At 42.8% G+C, this 21,187-nt stretch overlaps 1 protein-coding gene and 1 pseudogene across 1 annotated transcript in view; one reads left to right on the top strand and one right to left on the bottom strand.

Moving 5' to 3' along the window:
- The window catches only part of vav3a (vav 3 guanine nucleotide exchange factor a), a 64,500-nt gene extending 54,719 nt beyond the window's left edge, over positions 1 to 9,781 (bottom strand). Inside the window, exon 1 of the mRNA XM_076138019.1 lies at positions 9,317 to 9,781. Within this exon, the coding sequence (XP_075994134.1) occupies positions 9,317 to 9,523 (207 nt within the window). The 5' untranslated portion in view covers positions 9,524 to 9,781. The remainder of the gene's footprint in view (positions 1 to 9,316) is intronic.
- A 4,578-nt stretch (positions 9,782 to 14,359) lies between these two features.
- LOC142988844 (crystallin J1B-like) lies at positions 14,360 to 20,722 on the top strand (annotated as a pseudogene).
- The last annotated feature ends 465 nt before the right edge of the window (positions 20,723 to 21,187 follow it).

The raw sequence follows: 21,187 nt of genomic DNA, 5'->3' as shown, positions 1-21,187 counted from the left end.
GGGAGGCGAAGAGAAGACACCAAATGTATTCTGTTATTCATGACACATTCAGACAACCTTCACCCCCGTGGTGGCGAGAGCACGGTGCATGTCCATGCATCAAATATGAAATGCTCTCCAACTCCAATTGAATTAGGCTTTGGAGGCGGCTTGGCGAGAGGAAGAACAGCCCGCAGCCAGAGAGCTTGATGTATGAAGCAACGCGACGCGGCAACAAGGCAAAGCGAGCCGCGAGTGAATCACACTGAATGTTTACACTTGTACGCATCGCTTTCTTTTATCAGACAAGTGCATCTTGTCAGCCTCTGCCTCTGCGGCGTCCGGAAGGACCTCAGCATATTATCTGAGGGAAGCAGCTCCACTGTCTCACTACAGGAGGAATTCTATTATCAAGGGTGTAGGAACATGAGTAACAGGCTAACTGTTCAGCTGGCAGCTTTTCTTCTGTGTTAGTGACACGTGAAGCAGGGAATGACCTCGTGTGTGTGTGTGTGTGTGAGCCTGAGTGAGTGTGTGTTCTAATTGAAACGGCCCCAAATTCACCAAGACAAATACACACAACTTTTGCATATCTAAGTGAATGAATCATACAAATGGCCTAAAGGCGTGCATGGAGCTGTTCATGACACAGATTGTGTTGTAACATCTCAGCGGGAGGCTCCAGATATGTGTGTGTGTTGACTCTGTGTGGATAGAGAACGGCACAGTTGTGGACGGCGTAAGCGAGGCTGAAAATCCCATCAGCCCCGTTCCCTTTCAGGAGACCAACCATCTGGAATACATGGCAAAATATTCCGGAAAGCCCGAGCCACCTCGCTGTTGCACTTCTCCTATGAGCCAGGCACGTTCTGTATCCACAATCAGTATCCACTTTCTGCTTATGTATTCCTTGACACAAGTCAAAGCTCCATAGCAACAAGCTGGAGCCTTTTATGGTCCCCATGCGCATTGTTCAGCTTAATGAAATCCTGTCTTGTTCTCTCATACATACGCAACAACGAAAGACAGTCGGGGTTTGGCTATCGCCTGGCTTAATGCGTGCTGAGCATCAACTAATACCAATCAAATAGCTCTTGCGGAGGAAATGCAGGCCTTTGAATGAATCTAATTTGCGAGTTAGAGCAATCTCTGTCTTTCTCACGTCGCTGCGCTTGCTGGGAGCGACGGCAAAGACAAAGGGAGAAAGACAAGGAGGATAAAGCTCCCAACACCTATCAGATCACGCAGCTGAGATCTTGTGTCCGCCACAAATGACATCATGTGAGCACAGGGCAGGTCTGTTGGTGTTGGATCTCTGCGGTCTAGACTTGAAGACGTAACGGGTCGGTGATAACAGCTTGGGACGCACTGATGACAAGCGGAGTAGCAGGTCACATCCAGGACGTGTAGGAGATTATGTCAGCTGTGCTGGCAGGAAATGGGAGGTGGAAAGTAGGCGAAGATCTGCTGACAGAGAACAAACCGCCGCCCTCTCTCTCAGGCTGAGTTTGGGCTCAGGCACCAAGACACACAGGGTGAATGTATTTTGCTATTTTTCTGTGTTACGTCACAGGAATGAGAGCGAGATGAAATTAGACCTAGTTACTCTCAATTATCCTTTAATTACACGCAAGAGATTCATCTAAACGAGCATCCTAGTCCCTTTACATTATTAATGATAGATAACGGCGTAAAGCTTCCCATTCTCCTTTGCTTTAATGTATGGCTATAAGGCAATGAGATGTGGGACTGGGACACCCGCAACTCCCAACCCCCCGCCTCTCTGCACCCCCCCAAAAGAGGAGTAAGTGTCTCCTTCAGCCATTTTCCATTAAATTCAGGTTTTAACCTTGTGACCTTTACACAAAGCTCGCGCCAACCCCCCACCAGATGAAGGAATTGAATTAGTGTTGCAGCTCGAGGTATGAATCCACCGTCGCCTCGCCCGTGGCAACACAGGTTGAGTCGTTTTGGCCGTAAATACAATAGGAATGGCTCAGGATGAGGTTTATGAGGGGATGAGGTGCTGGAGAGTCCTGGAGTTTAGAAGGTTGAATGTCATGTAAACCTTTATAAACTGTAGGGCAAACAAACTAAAACACACACATTCAGTACAGTGATGCGTGAGTGGTGGACAGACAGCTACCCCCCTCCCCCCCCCCCTTTGCCTCCTCCTCCTCCTCCTCACACTGCTCTTGATATTCAAGCTGTAGTAAAACCAAAAGGGGGTGAATAATGCTCTGCAGTGCTACTTGACAGACTTGAGTGAACTGCTCAGTGTGTGTGTGTGTGTGTGTGTGGTGTGCAATTTGACTGACATGGGTTTTTGAAAGCTGGTTCAATACCAATATATTTGGATGTAAATTGCTGCCAGAGTTCCGGGCTAAAATCCACTGACTTCATCACTTAGAAATCCTGTGCCACATATAAATCCATATAACCAAGCAGTGTCCAAACATAAAGAATTTGATTTCTAATTCTGTTGAAAACATTGTAAACACTGAGAGCCTGGTCCTTGGTCAGTCCCCACTCAGGCGTGTGTGGATGCATGTATCTATATTAGTTCCAGCAGGTTTTCTTCACCCTAACCCTCTCTGTATTCATTATACAAATCAGGACGCTCCCGTTTCCTACAGACAACAGCATCCATCACTCTCACCCTGAGTCACCCAGCACAGGTTGTATGATACATATCTGTTCCTGCTCCAAAAGACAACAGGGTCAACAGTGTCCAGAAAAATAAAAATAAAATCATACCCATACTCAGCTCACATGCATGTACACACAAGTCCATACATGTTATCTGTTTTAGATGGCATATGAAGGTTTCAGCAGTCTAGGTCTTACAATTCTCTGTCTGACACATGCAGCTACGGTTATTGCATAATATGCACACACACACACACACACACACACACACACACACACACACACACACACAGCCCATACTGCTGTTACATCTGTTCTGAGCTTTGATATGTGGCTCCTAGTTTCCACTTGAAAGAATATGACAGTAGAGGTTGCACACACAGCTCATGTGTAGTGACCATGTTTTCGGTTTGGTATGGTCCCGATCTGGATCTACAACATCTGACCCATCACTCTAACACGTATCAACCAGATTGGTGTGAAACCATCTCAGGTATTCTGGTTTCCAAGGAAAGATCAAGGTACCCTTTGCGTTTGCGCTGTAATACTGTATGCTGAGAGAGATCCTCTGACGTGAATGAGATGTACGATGAAGATGTCACCTCTAATGAAGATTGTTTGCCAGTAAAGACAATAGACAGTATTGACTCAGGCAGAGCTTTCAGAGCACTCAGCAGTGATTAACTCAAATGTATAGAGCAAAATTCCGTAATATAATAATCATTGATTGCAGGTACATCCTCCACCAGTGAATATCTCCTAATAAAATCAGCATATACGTTATCTATACTTTAATGTGCCCTATACATTACCGGCAGGCTGCGGCGCAGGCTTGTTACCTTGGTGACGGTATAAAAAGGTCAGTCTACTGTACATGTGTGTGTGCGTGTGTACGTGCTCTGGTGTGGAGCAACACAATGTTGTTGTTGCACAGATCTGTGCCAGTGTCACTTTACATGAAGCAGTGCATGAATATGCATGGAATCACGATGACACTGCAGAACAAAACCGTGTGATTGCATTACGCTGCACTGGAAATGGAAGCGTGAGGCTGCGGTGCCTTTGTAGCATGCATGGCTGCGATAAAGCGGTGTTAAGATACTGACAGGTGCAATCCATTCTTCAAAGTAAATCAACATAGAAAGCTTCTGCAGCTCAAGGTCAGTCATCACAGGAACCGCAAGCTGTGCACCGGCGCTTTCTTTCACCGTGTGCATGCTCTCACTGTTACATGTTTAATGTGCAGACGGAGCCAAAAACAACAGAAATGTCAAGCAGGAAGTATGGTCACGAGATGATCAAACCACTTAATTCTTTGTACCTTGTCGTTCCCATAGAAACAGCCCAGTCGCGGCAATTTGAATGTAATATGTGGGAGGAGCAGCGACACGCCAGCAAGTGCAATTTCCCTATTTATACCAATTTTAAGACCTAAATCACTGGTTTAGGTGCCCTGATCTTGGATATGGAATTATATTTAAATGTTGTGTGTGATGTCAATTGTAAGAAACAGTTAGTTACTTTTAGTTTGATCTTGGAAAGTAAAGCATGACTCAATGTCGGTGATTTGAGAGATTTGCAATAACTGTGCAATTTGGAGACATTTCCAGGTTGCAGTAATGAGTGTGTTAGTGTGGATCTCTTGACTGAGGGACCCGCTTTGTTTCATTCTAATGGAACTAATTCTAATCATGGAGTCATTTACACCTGAAACACCAGGTGGATGTAATTAGGTGGCTGATTAGCAAATTGTTTGATTGAATCTGCTGAGAAATATGTTAATTCACGCCATTCAAGGAGGTGAAGGGGGTTTGGAATAGATGGAGAGAGAGAGAAAGAGAAATGTTGATGGACATGTGTCAGTTTAAAGTAAGTGTCTACTCACACACACACACAAATAGTATTAATAACCGCTTTAATCACATTTTAAACCATGTTTCAGTCTATTGTTGGAGTTCTGTAGACTCACACATGATGCAGTGGTTGTGGTAATGTGTCATTACTCTGTGAAACCTACAAACATGAGAGTCTGAACTTCACCTTTTAAAGGTGGCAGTAGTCGAGTGGGTAGAGCTTCCGCTCAAGAACCGGAGGGTTGCCAGTTCGAGTCCCTGCCGAGGTGCCCCTGAGCAAGGCACCGAACCCTCAATTGCTCCCCCCTCTGCGAAGGGTGGTAATATAATGTAATGTAAGTCGCTTTGGATAAAAGCGTCTGCCAAATGATTGTAATGTAGTGTAATGTAATGTAAGGTTCTGTTCCTCCAACATTAGTAAGGGCTGTTGCCTTCAGAATGACTTTGATTCCCTCGTGTGTTCGACTGAAGGTGTAACTCATGCATAAGACTCCGACATAATTCATGCATAAGAGGCGTCGCAGTTGACTGGTGGGTGGGTGTGGCTGGGTTTGTGTGTGTGTGTGTGTGAGCTGATGTGAGGATGAAAGTTTAAACCACAACTTTGACTGAAAGTTGTCCTGAGTCCATCTAACAATTCAGCACGATGCACATGGGATCAATCGGAATTAGAGGAGGAACACTCTGTCTCTCTCTCTCACACACACGCTTTTTTCTGTCTTTGTCAGCATGACAAGCGAGTCTCGGAGCCTTTGATGCTTGCTGTATGTAGAAGAAGTGGCTTTTTTTTCTCTCGTATTAAATCACAGTACCTCTGTCTCAGCTTGATCAGATATGTAATCATGAAATATGTAGGGCATATTATGTGTGACAGTATTCTTTGAAATATGACCTTTTGACATGTCATGTTGTGAAAGTACATGTCACAACACTGATGGCTGGTCTAAACAGCAATTCTATTAATGTTCAGCTACTGTTAGTAAAGTAGGCTGACAAATACTGCATTCTAGGGGGAAACTCAATTAATTTGAGTACCTAATCAATAATCTGTCTTTGTATACATAAATCTGTACATTTATGTGATTGCTCTCTGATCTGATTTCGCATTTGCCTTCAGTGACAAAGCGTCTTGTTTAACTTTTCGCTTCACCCTCGTCTATTTCTCACTTTCTCTTTCTGCAGAGGAAAGGCAAGCTTGTGAGCATGTGAAGACCAAGGTGAGGGTTATTGGCCGTGTGAAGGGGCAGCTTTTCTCTTCATTCTTATTTGACACGTCTGGGCTTTGGTTTGTGCCTGGTCGAGGGCATGTTTAGTTTCACTTCCTTCCTCTAGTCCATTTCCTGATTTTCTCTGCATGTTGACGCTCAGGCCCGCTCTGTGTGTCTGAGAGCTGCTGCAGGTGGGTTTGGAACTATTTATAAGTTGAATACTCATTTTATTAATAATCCTGTGTGTTCAAAGTATCAGAACAAATGTCAGTAAATGAATGAGAGCTGAATCATACTTATTTTGAACCCTAACCTAGCCAAAAGCATCACATTTTCCATTATTTATCATCATCTTGACACCACAGACTCTATAGTGCTTCTCCATAATCACAAATCCCTACTCTGAATCCTGCTGACTGCTGCTCTGAGCTTCATATGGAGGATATTCCCATTGCCTATTGCAAAATGTGAGAATCAGCAGCATCCGTCCACCATTCAACACCGGGGCTCTATCTGTTTACGGTCTGTTCATTGCATCCTGAGAGCAATTCGCAGTTCCCCATAACACTAAATCCTCCATTCCCATGAATAAGACCAAAACACAAACGGGATTATTTGGTGTTTTCTCTAGCAATAAAGCAAAATCCAGCAGTTGTTGTGGTTGAGCTTTGTCTAGACAATGTAATTGGGTCATTACTGCACTGTAAAACAAAGATCAAAGAGCGGGTTGGATTTCTTTGATTTACGTTGACCTTAAACCTTCATCACAGTGCAAGATCTTCATCTCAAACAGATATTGCAAACCATAAACCAGTGCAGAGTACACACACAACATATGGTCCTTGCTTGCATCGGTCTTCATCTTTAAACCATGAATGAGGCTACAGCAGGGGCCGACTCGTTTCCTCAGTAGAGTCCAAGCTTCAGTATCTCATCTAATCATTTTCCTGTTATTTTTTTACTGCATATTTTCTGGAGTCCATGCATTTTTAAACAACAAACTCAGTATGCAGCCCGAACAAATCCCTCCGTCGCAATTAATGTTGCAGAATGAGTTTTTCGATCCTGATGCCAACGGATGGCTCCTACTGCATTGTGCTTTAATTAAGCAGCTAACACACTAGCCCAGTGGGTTAGCCCTTCAGGCCCCTTTATGTCCTTGGAGATGCGGCTATGGACGCCAGACAGGCTCTTTGTAGGCCTGTCCCCTCACTGCCTTTGTCTTTCCTTCTCAGTGGTCCCTCGGGTGGGGCCACAGTGGCGTCCCATGTGTTGTTATTGGCCAATGATAAAGTAGCTGCCATGGCACTCATGAATTATGCAGCTGGACGGGGAAGCGACTCCACCCTCAGCTATGTAAATTCCAATTTGAGCAGACAGAGGGAAGAAAGTTGTGTTTTTTACTACACCCATTTTTGTTGGACAGTGATATACACACAGTGGGACTTGGTATTCAGCGTCACATGGTGTGAATGTGTGTGAAAGGGGAAAATGGGTGTACTCCTGGCCTACTGACACTGAACTGTGGGTAACAGAACAACACTCTGACAAAGTAATAATACAAAATACTCTATTACAATGATTCTGTATGCTATTACTTTACTTTTACTCCACCCAGGTCATGAAGGATTTATATTTACTGCTGTAAACACCTAGTGCCTGGGGAGGTCTCAGTGGAAAAATCCCTTAGTGAACAGACAGCGGTGGACTTTACAGCTGTGATGTGTTTAACATACAAAGGCAAACTGTGGCGAGGGACAGACCTCAGTGCCACACCAGGAAATTAAAAATGTATCATGAAAAACTGATACAGTACAAATGACCTCGAGTGCAAAACATTCCAGCAAGCACACGGCGTATATGTGTAACTATGCTTCAGCTTCACCTTCTGAATGAAGCATCATCACTGCCTGAATGTGTGTAAGGCATCTGGCCATGCATATAACAAGCTCTGCCTAAAAATAACCCAGTCTGAGCCCGGCCAGGCCAGGCTGGGCACTGGGCATGAATATGGTACACAACCCTCCTACGCTTGGCTGACCCTCTGTATGTCATTATGTCATGAATGACAGCAAACACTGAATTCTAATGTTCCCTTTATTGTAGTAATTGACCACAATTTGCTTCCAGCACAAACCCCCAACAGCAAACAGTCCAATCAGCTTCTCCCGTTACGTTCCAATCTAGTTTCCAGTGAAATCTCAGAGCAAATAGATCCTTCCATTGTTGGTTTCCTTGATATTCTACACAATGAACATTTCAGTGATTATATTATTATGCTATGTTCTCATCTGAACTGTCCACTTGAGCTATATGCCTGCATTGAACAACCGAGGCCAAATTCAATTGTGAAATAACTGTGACTGCACATTATATTGACTGTGCCACTGTGACATTGTGTTTGAAGTGCTTTTTCCAGGAAAGAAGCCGTATGTCCCTGCCCATCAACTGTACATTGCAACCACAGTATTGATATTTAAACCTGATTCCTATGTTTTGTATGACCCGAGTGGCTCATTCAAAACTAATAGTGTGTGTGTGTGTGTGTGTGTGTGTGTGTGTGTTATTGGTACTGGTCCTGGGCTGCAGGGCCAGGAGGTGGATGCCGACATCACTGTGTGTTGACAACAAGCCAGACACCCAGATTCCCTGATATGAAAGTGAGTTTTAATCTGGCCTTGGCTCCGGCTGTCCTGTTATTGAAGCAGATGGTATCTAATAAACAGGAGAGGCACGTGGCCATGACTCTCTGTGTGTCTGTCTAATAATATTATCTATCTATCTATCTATCTATCTATCTATCTATCTATCTATCTATCTATCTATCTGATTCAAGAAGTATAGAAGCTGTTGTAATTGCAGTAGCAGTGAATCAATTCTAGAAGCTGAACTAAAAAATTTACTTTTCTGATCAAAACACGCACACAACAATCTAAAACCTGATCTTAATTAACTGTTCCGCTGCCACATCAGGCCGGTTTAGGAGCTCTGGGTTCATAACGGTTCTGGGCTTCACCAAAATATGAGCAGCAGTAACAACAAATGGTCCCTGATGATGTCAATCACTGAGGGGAAGGCAGCGGTGTCATCGTCACGCACGGCTTAACTTTTACACAGCGAAATACAGCTACCAATCCCTATCCCAATGCCGTTATACTTCACATTTGCCTTGCTCCGTGGCGAAGTATTCGCGTCCTAGGACAAGAATTTACACTTTACTACATCGGGGAGGCTGCTGCTTCACCTTCGGCATGGAGCAAATAAGCAAACACACACTCAAGCGAATAACAATGCAACTTTCCCCATTTCTTGGCTTCTTTTCCGCCGTCTAAATTAACCGTGGGGGCGGTTACGAGCGGCGTCACCCACATTTGAAAAAGTTGAAATTTTCTTATAATTCAGCATCAATTTGTGCATAAAATGATGCCGAATGTTTAATATAAAGTTGTGTGGCAGAAACGATTCATCGGCATTGATCGAGCATCTGTGTGTTCTTCGGGGGAAAGGAGATGACAACAAGCGGGGGTTTCGTTAAAGCAGTCTGGCATTACGCGCTCTCCGCCGGGGCTCCGCCTGAGTTTGGCGGTGCAGTAAGCGGTGACTCCGGGCTCCGATCCGGCTTCTTACCTGTGACATCTGCGGCCTGAGGTTGATCTCCTTTAGATTGATCGATTGGTGTTTCATGTTGTTGAGAAGGTGGCAGAGAAGAACTCCATCCCGGAGGGTTTGGGCCAAGTCGAATACCTGCGCCGACTCCCATGTCACCCGGTGGTTAGCTGGAAGCACCTTGCAGTTGATCAACCACAGCGCGCATTGCCTCCAATACTCCATCATTGTTATTCTGTTACTTCAGCCGGACAAACTCAAAGAGAATTAATGTGGGCTTTTTGGGAAAGTGAAACTGCTGACTGATGTTAAAGCGCGTCAATGAAACGTCTCCATGCTACATCCGCAACAGTAAAAGCCGAAACTGAGGGGGGAGAGAGATGCAGGCAGGCAGGCAGGCAGCCGCACCAAGGATGACAGTCCGGTCTACTGACTGACTGAGGCCGAGGATGGAGCGGAGCGCACCCTGCTCTCTCTCTCTCTCTCTTTCTCTTTTTCTCTTTTTCTCTCTCTCTCTCTCTCTCTCTCTCTCTCTCTCTCTCTCTCTCTCTCTCTCTCTCTCTTCCCTCCCCCTCTCTCTCTCGCCCAGCTCTTCCGCCTGCCACCATAGGCTCCCTGTTCTCTCTATGCAATTGCAGTTAAACATAGGAAAATGTTCATTAATTATCCTCTAGGGAAGTAATGTGCACTTTGCATAGATTGAACTGAGCAGTATCGATACGAAATATCCAAGCTGTATAATAATAAGGTGCTTTTCCAACTAAACTAGATGAGGCAGTCTGTTTTTCCTCAATAAAGACCTCATTTATTTGGAATTTGAAGTGCTCACATCTAACCTCAGTCACTTTGTACATTATTTTAAATGGCAAATCTTTCAGCTGTGGTTGTGAAAACATGTTGCACAATTGACTGCTTCTATGGTTCAACTCAGACTAAACTGAAATGTCTCCTGAAATATTCAGAATGCTGAGTCAGGCCTGAAAACTGAATTACACACATAAAGCACAATCATGTACAAGTGGCATTTAGTCACAATGAAATGGAATGCTTCTCTTTTTAGTTCACAGGATGTTAGGCTTTATTGACATTAGTCTCTACACACATATTTAGCTGTGAAGTCTTATTTCCGATGTCGGTACAGCTTCACTTGCACCCCTCCAAAATGCATCTGTTGATAATGCAGGAATATATAAGATCACCAGGGAGTCGTTCCCTGCAGTTTTGTCCCACGTCCCCCTGTCCAGCACTTACAGATTCTTCTCCTCCTGTTATCATTTTCAAAAATGAAGGGCAAATTAGGTTTTCCTTCTCACGTAGAAAAGCAATTTTCAGTTGTAATTCACATTCTGTTTGGAGAGAGTAGAAACCACCGCTTCTGTTTGACCTCCATGGCTTTCCCACATATAAATGCTGGAAGAATACGTGTCTATAACATTTCTGTCCACAATACATCCCACATAAGCAGAGGTCTATTCGACTGAGGTTGACAAATTACTCAAATGACTTAATTTCCCTTTTTCTATCATCTCTTTATGTAGAAAGTGGATCATCATCTCAGCTCTCCATTTCCCATTATGGTTATTTGTTATTAAAAGGAATAGTGCATAGTCCAAATTATGCACTGTGTGGGTTGAAATGTGTTTAATTTAATTTGTTTAATGTGCATTAATGTTTCCCTTTCAATTTTATATTTGTTAGAGTAAACCTCAAACAGCCAAATACAAATCTTTATTTAATTTAATTTAATTCCTCGACCGTTCACTCTGCAAATTCATAAACGTGTTGACCCTTATGACAGCAAGTCTCTAACCGAACCTCCTTTGTCTGTTTTTTAAAAATAGAATCAAAGCACTGGATGATTTGCCCATCATCTTAATTAAACGTGCAAACCCCCACAGTATGGAGAGAAATATTCCGGACAAGGCAACATGAGGTTTGGCAGCAGCTTTAAAGTTAGTGAGCAAAGCCTCTGGCTAAATATCCAGACTGAATGAGGAAAATCTGGCAACTCTCCCCTCAGTAACTAATGTCAATATGCCCTTGAGCAAAGTGAACCCCCAACTGTTTCAGTGGAGATTCAAAGCACAGACTGCAGTGGGCATACGCAGTGCAGTGACATTTAGATGGATAACAATGTTAATATTGTCTGCTGGGTTTGTTTATGATATACTTTAATGTAATTTATGACACAGTACAGAGTGAACATAAACTGGAAGGATAGAAAACGACACTGTGAGAAGAATGTGTCAATTCCTGTCTCACTCTTTCAGCTGATTTATACACACAGACTCAACACACAAGAGTGAAGTTGGCAATGTTGTTAATACTCCTGTGACCTTAATGCGTCGCTCTCTCCATGTCTCCTTCCTCCACTCGTCTTTGCTTCTTCATATTTACAAGAAAAATGTATATGTCAATATAGAGAAACAATACAATGTCTATTTTTTAGTTTCTCCAGCACTCACACACTCACACTGTCTATTCAGATTAAGAATGATGAAGAAGACGGAGCATGTGCGTGTGTGTGTATGTGTGTGTTTGTGGGTCAGCTGGCATCCAGCTTTGTCTTGCCCTGAGAGGTCGCTGGCTGCCTGGGCTGGCATAGCACAGATGACAGGAGAGGTGGCTGGCAGCCGGATCCTGGCTTACAGTCGGACATCAGCAGCCTTCTCCTGTTTCAGCTCCCTCTGCCAGGCTGAAAGGACGGCGATGCAGCCTGACAATTATCAGCATTCCTCTGATTAATGCTGCACTAAGAGGAAAGACACTTACAGGTGACACAATGTCTGCTCCCTTTTAATTAGTTGATTAACAATGTTGCCGTTTTTATTCTACAAAACGTGCATGAATTCTTCAGCTTTGATGTGTACGATGTTTTCAGGAATGATGCTATCACAGAAAATGCTGCTGATCAGTCAGTATACTGTCAGCTTGTTTCTGCTTTGGCCAGCAAATAGATTTTATTGTATATCAGTGGAGTGGATAGTAATGGAATATTTAAAAAATATGACTATGCTGATGTTTAGATAGCCGAGGGAAATGATTGCATAAATAAGTGCAATAAAAAATGGCACTTTAAAAGGATTGAAAACATTGTGTTATAAGTCAGTATTGATAGAAATCAGACGTTGGGCAAATTGCAACGTTCTGGATTCTATCTCAAATTGCAGTCTGACAAAAATTACCTTCATTTGATCTGAACAGTTTATGATGTTTTTAGTATCGCTCTGGCGTTTTCATCACAGCGTGGTTTATGTTTGTGATTGTCCATTGTTGCAAAAGTGAGCAAAGTGGCATTTTATGGCTTCTTTTTATTTCTGGCTCCTAAAATAATCAAAGGTAATGACTCAGGGTTGGTTTCCAAGACTGTGGGTGTAATTATGCCCCGACACATATGGCAGACGCAGTATGAGCCAAGATGTGTTTTTTCATGTGGGTTCCCAGTGTGTGAAGTACACAATGCCCCAACAATCACGCAAACATATTGATTAAAGCATTTACTATGCAAAAACATAACAATAAAGCAATAAGATACCAGAGGTCAAAGGGTTAATGATGTAACAGTACACATAGAAGATATCACATTTAACAGTGGTTCTCAAATGGTGGTATGTGGACCACCTTTAAAACTTGAAACGCCCCCTGGTGGTTCCTAGATGACTTTGGAAGTTTCCTAGTTTAGGTTTTGCTATGATTTTGTCTTTGGAAAAAAAATAATCCTTTGTTTTTAATTGAACAACCAACATCATATATTACATAAATGTAAATCTATCAATACAAGATAAAACAAACTACTCTAGAAGTTTAACAGCCAGTCAGGTTTAGAATTAGTTTAGTTTTATGTTTCAAAGTTGTAAGAAGGGATTGGAAAAGTGATGTTTCTGGCCAAAATCGAAACATAAATCAATATTTGAAATCTTTTGCTGGATTCCAAATTGCTGGAAATTCCAAATCATGTTGAGAAGTTACAGCACAGACAGAAACATACAGTAAAGTGTTGTGTGCAGGTCAATAAACAAACCCCACTGCCTTGCACGTTGTGTTTATTTGCAACACTTGGCATGAGGCACACAACCCCCACATACATCACACAAGATGATCCAGGCCTCCAAAGCCCAGCAGCTCCTGAACATGCCAGATGATCAAGGCCTCCAAAGCCCAGCAGCTCCTGAACATGCGGGTACTGCCACATTGTCCACACTCCATCGATATCTTCCTGCTATCCTGCCAGGCTGTAATTTATTGAGCTTCACCCTGCCCATTGTGTCACTTGATCTGGTGGCTGATCTATTTGTGCAGCTCTCTTATCCCCTCTGTGAAGGACATGTTACCTCCCAGCCAGAGCAAAAGGAAAATGCGTACCATTTCCTGCAGATTTGCCTCTCTGCTGTTCCAGCTGTATGTACAATCATGCACCTACTTACACAGGCAGAAGTAATGCATTACGCTGTTACTATATTTAAGTACTTCATGAGTCAGTTGTTAGTAATTCTAAGCTTCATAAGCACAACAGGCTGTAAATCTTGTTTGGCACAGACCTCAGATTCAGAATGTGACACTTGCTTCTGCAGTGTGTGTGTGTGTGATGCTGCCATGACCTGTAATAGAAGTTGAACACACCGTGGCAGTAAGAAAATGATTGTTTCATCACAATGTCTTAAATATTGATTTGTTTTAGTTTGTTCTTTCAGTTGAGCTATTTAAACATCAGTCATTTTAATTCCTAAAGGTTTACATTTGGAACAACACACCACTCAACATCCAAAACAATGCAGCTTCTGTGCATTATTTTCTAAATCTGGTATTGATCGGCTGACCTGGGATTTAACAGTCCATTTTGCTGGTCTATGAGTCCAGAAGAAAAATCAATAACCTTGGATACCCAGGAGAGTTTAGGGATAAGCGGAGAGCAGAGAGCGGCCCGGCTCTGCACCGGCGCAGGAACACTGGTGGGATGGGGGTCAACATGCAGACTGATGTCTTCCAAGTTAGATACATGAAGGTGTGAGATCTTCCTGAGGAGCCAAATAAGCCATATAGCCATAACCTGCTCACCACCATCTCCTGGGCCTCCTTCATTTGTATCATGTGTCACTGGTGTGCACGGTTGCTTATCAGACGGTGCAGACAGTGAACGCACCCTCCACTTGTCAGAACGCTGACACTGAGACGACATCTTACAACAACAAGTGTCATGTTAACTGTGAAGAAGACGCTCTAAGGTAAGGATAAACCTCTCTGTTCTTGTTAATGCTATGATACACAATTCAACGCCTCATAATTATTCACTCTATCACTCCAAGGACTTCATACATAATTTAAAGCCTTAATATTCTAAGCATGGAGTGTTTTGTGAGCTCATTTGCAGCGTGTGCTTATAAAGAGCAGACATGGAGGAGACAGATTTTTGTTCTTTATTTTCTTGATGTAATGTCATCAGACAGAACGTTGCAGTGTATAACTTGACATCGTAATCGTTTTTAAGCTGAAATTAAATGCATAACTGGAACATTCACTCAGCTTGAGTCCTAAATGGGAATCTTGTTGAGAAAAGAAAATGATATCTGCCTCTAACCTTAATTGTATTATAAGCTCTTCACGTAAATTAGTTTGAGTTATGATATAATATAATCTCATTTTGACACATGGGTGCTGAGTTGTTTATACTGAAGCTCTGTTTGTAATGAAAGCAGATGGCCTTGACTGTGGCTGACAGAGGCATTGGGGCCATTATTGGGGCGGCAGTAGCAGATGCAGCAGGTAAGATAAACACCACGGGACTCTGATGCTGGGACTGTTAATTATAGCAGCTGCTCCTATGCCAAACTATACACTATCTGTTTCCTTTACTGCCCTTATTCCTGTCATTCATAGATCTACATACTGCATTCACTTTCCATACTTCATATTGGATAGAAGTCTTTTTATCATTTCCCTATATGTTTTAAGAAATGTTAGAGGCGGAGTAGCTGTGATAAACTATGTAATTCCTTATATGTTTCTCAAATTTCCCCATCATTAGCATCAATATCCATAAGAGACATGTGTACAGGATATGGGTGGATCCAGTCATGTTTGCGTCCGAATACAGACTCTTTGCCACTGAAGAACACATTGATACACAAACACAATAGGCTCCAGTCCCATGCAACCCAACATAGATTGCGGAGAATGGGTGGATGATAAAGTTTAATGATGCATACCAACAGGAAACAGTCTCCAACAATGGATGCTTGTGACCATTCTACAGTTAAACCCCAACACAAGCTCCTCATTGTGTCACTGGGCTATTTGTTATGACAGGCTGAATGTATATACTGTACATAGGTCCTAAAAAAACCTAACAATAATATTTTTCATTAAATGTTCCACTGTTTTTCTCTCCTCACTGTTTTTCTCCACCCGTGCAGCCCAGCCGATGCACTGGATCTACAACCCAGACAGGCTTAAAGAAGTCCTGTCTGATCTGGAGCCCTGTCCGGAGTTTCGGCCCCAATCAGCAAATCCTTTTTACCGCAGGACGACGGGTGAGCAGACCTGCTACGGAGACCAAGCTTACATCCTGCTGGAATCCCTGAGTGAATGTGGAGGTAAAGAAATGAACCAATCAGGCAGCATCTGTCATATGAACTCTCATGAAACTCATAGTTCCTGCAAATGTGTATGATGTACCCATAGATGTCAATGTGGAAGACTTGACCAAGCGCACCTATAAGTTCTTTGGCCCGGGAACAGTGTACGACCTGCCCCTCAATGATCCTTACCGGAAGAGTGGAGGTATGGTTCTGTAACGGTTCATCTCACAGAATAACAAGTCAACACTGTGACACATCCGACATTAATCCTCTACTTAACAGCTTTAAAGGATCACACTTGTTACTGCCTGATAACACCACGCATAATCGTTTCCCAGGAGATTCACTATCCATAATACAACTGTTCCATTTAGACTTTCCTGTTTGTGTTTTTGTCCAGTACTTTTGATACTTGCTGCCACTGTTGTCATGGTAACATTTATCTACAGTGCTATAAGTCATCATAATAACAAAAGGTGCACTGGGATCCTGTAAACCGTAAACTGCTGCTGCCCGCCTCTTTAAGTCTTTTTTCTTTGGATAAATACTGTCAGCTGTGCCATCATGACTGAAGAGAAAAAGCACTCAAAATTAAATAAATGGGGCAAGGATGAGGAGAGTTAAGGCACTTTTTGAAAGGAAAGTTTGGGGAAAGTTTACTCAGCGGGCCAGATTGTTCCATAATCTGTGGGTTTCACTGTCTCCCTTTGAAATAAGTCTTTTATGGGAGCAGTCACTCTCTGACAGATCTAAGGGTGAAGCCTGATCCATAATAGATTAAAATGTCAAAGATGTAGACTGGAGTTGGGCGGTTAGCAGCTTTATGGCAGATGAGAAGTATCATTGTACAGAATAAAAGATTCTGAGAAGAGAACCGTGTGTTCTGTGTGTTTATAGGACCAAAAGCCATCCTCCCAATCGATGGACCGTGGAGACATGCAAGCCTGAAAGCTTTCATCAGAAATGTGGACGCTGGCAAAGCAGAAACTGGTGGAGCTCACAAACAAACACACACACTGAACCATGATTAAAGCATGTGTACATGTAAGCTTAAACTGGTGTGTGTGTGTATGCATGGTTACCTGGTTAATCTCTCTCTCTCTCTCACACACACTCTCGCTGTGTGTGTGTGTGTTGTAGGTTGTGCTGTGGACTGTCAGATAGATGGCGTCACTAAGCTGGCTCCAGTTGTGGCCAAGTTTGCTGGACGGGCAGAGATGCTGCAGAAAGTGGAGGAAGCCATACGGGTCACCCAGAATGATGACATGTGCGTGGCTGTGACACTGGCTGCAGCGAGGTAAAGCCACTAAATGACGGAAACATTGAACAGTGAACATTATTTAGTGACATAGCTTTGGAGGAATAATGTCAAGAATAATGAGGTTAGATAAAATTGCTGTGTATGTTAAAATCATATTTCATATCTCAAGAAATGACGCACATCAGCACTGAGCAGCACATATATGCAGTATAACACAACTGCTGACATTCTGCGAGGAGAAATTGCAAAAAGACGCTTTTAAGAAGTGAATAATGTTTGCATCAGTCCATCTTTCAATGTTAATCTCTATGTAATGTCAGGTTTTTGGAGCATTTTATCCTGAATGGTCCCAATCCCCAAGCCCTGGATGTAGTACTGGCCCAGCTGAATGACCCAAAGCGACAGAACCCTCAGGAACTGGACAAGGCTGTCATAGGTGAGGTTAGAGGTTAAAGGAACGACCCAATCAGCTGCATATTCATTTGTTAAAGTATACAGCCAAAATGTGTAAACCTGCAGTTTCCGAGACACAGTTAATCAAAAATAATGGGATGGACACGGAAGAGAGAGCAGCAATTATCCAGGCTGTTGCTGTCTGAAGCATCTTTCATGCTTTGCAAAGATTTAATTGTATTCTGAGGTTTGCCGTGAGCAGCGATGATCACTGCTGCTATCCTGTCTGAGGCGCAAGCAAGGACTCACTAGACGGTTTAAAGTTTGGTCAGTGATCGGTGTAAAGTATTCTTATGTGGACAAAGTAGAGAAGTGTCAAATTTCACGATTTGGGAGCTGGAATGACAAAGTATTTCTCTGTGTGTTGCGATAAGAGTCAGGCAGATCAAATGTACCCACATACGAGTGTGGCTCCAATTCCATGTGGTTTTCCCCTGTTTACGTCTTCAAAAGGAATATCAAATGTGTGCCACGTGTCACAGTAAATCTGTTCTTGATCTACTGTGCATCACACATCTGTATTTCAGAAAGACAATGTAACACATGCTACATAAAAGTGATGTAGTATCTACCAGTATCAGCCAAAGAGGGCTTCCAATATTTACACAATATGTTTTAAATCTCCTCCTGCGTCTCTGCTGCAGCTCAAATCCACCAGGTGAAGGGAAACCTGGCCAAGGCATCCGAACAGCTCACACCTGCAGTGTTCACAAACACATGAGGTACGAAGCCAGCGGGATCCAGGTCTGTTGACTTGGCATTCCTATCTGACCCCTCCTGACAGTAGGCTTTCCTGCCTTTGATCTCCCTTCTAATGGTTCCCCTCCTCCCCTCCTTCTTTAATTTTCCCCTTCCCCACTGAGTTGAGTGTCTCAGGTTTTACTAGGCTGACAGATTTGGGCTCTTAATGAACATATGAAGATTACCCTTTGCCTTCTGTCTAAGTGGGGTGATTATAAAAGGATATTGCAGAACTAAAGAGGAAAATACAATAAAACGCTGTATAAACCCAGATCAATCATAAAGAAACGTGACATATTTCTAGATATTTTAATGTGTATTATTTTCATATCAGGATCCACCATAGATCAAAACACTGCAGTTGCTCCAGATTGTCAGCATCTGTTACCCATTGTTTTTTTTAACCCTTTTTAATTTTTGGTGTCCAGCTTTGCCTGATGCATTCCAGGCAGCGCTTCATGGAGTCCTGACTCTGAATCATTTGGACGAAGCCGTCAGGGCCACCATGCGCTGTGGGGGATGCACTTCCAGCCGAGCCTCCTTCATAGGAGCCTGCTTTGGGGCACAGGTATGGAAGGAAGTGTGGCTTTCTGTGATGTATTTAACTAGTACAGACATAACTCACTAATGGTTTTGTATATTTACTCTTGGAAACCAACATGAATAGGAACAAGATTTACATGTCAGACTGAACATAGGTCATCAAATTGAAAGCTCACATACTGATGGGAATGAACATGTACTCAAATGGTGTTAGAGCTTTGTGCTTCTCAGATACTTTCAGCTGTCATCTCGGTGTGTTTTTCAGACCGGTCTCCAGGGGATTCCAGAGTCTTGGAGGAGCAGGACATTCAGATATCCTATGCTGTTGGAGTTGGCCACAAATGTGGTCAAAATTCAGTAATTCTGATTCGGGTTTTAGGAGAAAACTCTTCACTTGTATTTGCACTTTGGCAGGGCAGTCCATGACAGTTACATTCTAAAGTCTTGCACTGAATGAAACTTGAATCTCTTTGCTCTGTCAAAGCTGCATCATGCACCAATGTGAATTGTCTTCGTGCAAAGTATTCCAGCTGTGTCCTGCTCATGGGAGAGGACATAAAATCCAGAGCTCCTCAGCGGTGGCATTCATCGCAAATAAACTACTTCAGGATCACCAACCATTCCATTTGTCAACAGAAATTTTTTAATCTTAGGAAACCTGCATTGAGAAGAGAGAGGTTTTCACCGAGTTTAGGGTCCTCTTATTCCCAAGAGCACACTGTTGTGAAGTGAAAGAACAGATAGACACAGATTTACTACAGGAACAACTAGAAACTCCAACCTATTCATCCCTCCCAGGAGCTGTACTGCCTTCTGAAAACTGCTGACTGCCTTATTCGTGCATCTTAAGCACCTTCTCCTACACTTCTGAGAGGTATCCAAGCGTAAAGGAAAGCCAAAGTCTTAATGTCTTTGACATAGTGTGATTGTGAAAACGTGTGTGCAGGCTAGTGTTTGATTTGCTTATGATAAATGAATATTTGTTGAAGCCAAGGTTCTGTATTATCGATACATGAGGCTCATTTGAAATGTTTTAATGCTTTGTTGTAAACATGTATTACATAACCTCTTATTACATGTCATTTTGAAGTAACATGATGAGTACGGGCTGCTTGATATCATGTCTGTGCGATGGAGAGGACACACACAACAGCCTGTGTTTGTTTTGTCCAGGCTAAGAATACAGCACAGCATCAAAATGTGAAGATGAACAAACTATTATTTAACCGAGGAGAAAGATTGTGCCTGGCGTGTGTTTGTGGTTTGCAGAGGGGAAGTCATTGGATTTCTCCCTCTGCCTGACTTCCTCCCACACAGCAGGTAGCGACCTCTATCTGGCATAATTACATCCAGACCTGAGAGGAGTTTTGTTTTCCGAATCTGCCAAGGTCTTCAAGCACAACTTTTTCAATAAAGAAAGAGTTCCCGTAAAGTATTGTGCTCTGCAATAATATTGATGTGTTATTCATCCCAGAGCTGACTCAGTTCATCTGCCTTTTTATTCTGCAGGATATTTTAGTTCAGGGTTGAATCTTTATCGCTTTAATCTGCATACACTACAAGGTAGATCACAAGTAAATAAACTGAGTCAACCGCAGCATGGAAGTTATAGCTACAGTTCATTCCATTCCAATCCGATCCATTAAAAACTAAATATTTGACCTCCTTTACCCAAGATAATCGGTCTTACAGTACACGTTGACTTGTGTGTCACCTTCATTAGAATTGCAAACTTCTGAGGTCTGGCCTTGATGCAAGTCTGAGGTGAACAGATGAGCCTGCATCTTTTCCTCCCCTAATCAAAACACACACACACTGCACTACTACTATGAATAAATGAACTGTTGCCACGTTCACTTGTTGGCCCTGTGCCATGTTCACGCATTTGTCTCTATATTAGAAAATAACACAACTTAGAAGAAAGTTGTGAAGAGATTACAAGAGCCGGGAGTTTGGGTAATAACTCAGGAAGAGAGGTGGACCAAGGTCAGTGAGTGATGACGGGAGAAGCTGTGAGGTCAAGAGGTCAAGGAGGGTGATAAATAATATGAAGGGGTTTGGCCTCTGCTATATTCTGTGGCGTTTTATTTCACAGAGCAGACGGACAGAAGTGCACACACACCACCCATATAGATCACAATCAGTTTCAGGTTTAATAATATGTATTTAGTTATGTATGTCTGCCCCACTTGACACTCTTTGGTACATATCTTTCTGCGTCTTCCTCTTCCTCTTCTATTCACCCAAAATGTCCTAACAGTGTAGACACTCTAATATCGCTATCAGAGCGGATATTTTATATTTAATTTAGTATATTGA

Source organism: Genypterus blacodes, unplaced genomic scaffold (genome assembly GCF_046128005.1).
Source record: "Genypterus blacodes isolate CSIRO-AG114 ecotype Tasmania unplaced genomic scaffold, CSIRO-AGI_Gbla_v1 ptg000348l_1, whole genome shotgun sequence".
NCBI lineage: Eukaryota > Metazoa > Chordata > Actinopteri > Ophidiiformes > Ophidiidae > Genypterus > Genypterus blacodes.
This window is presented reverse-complemented; position numbering and strand designations above follow the sequence as displayed.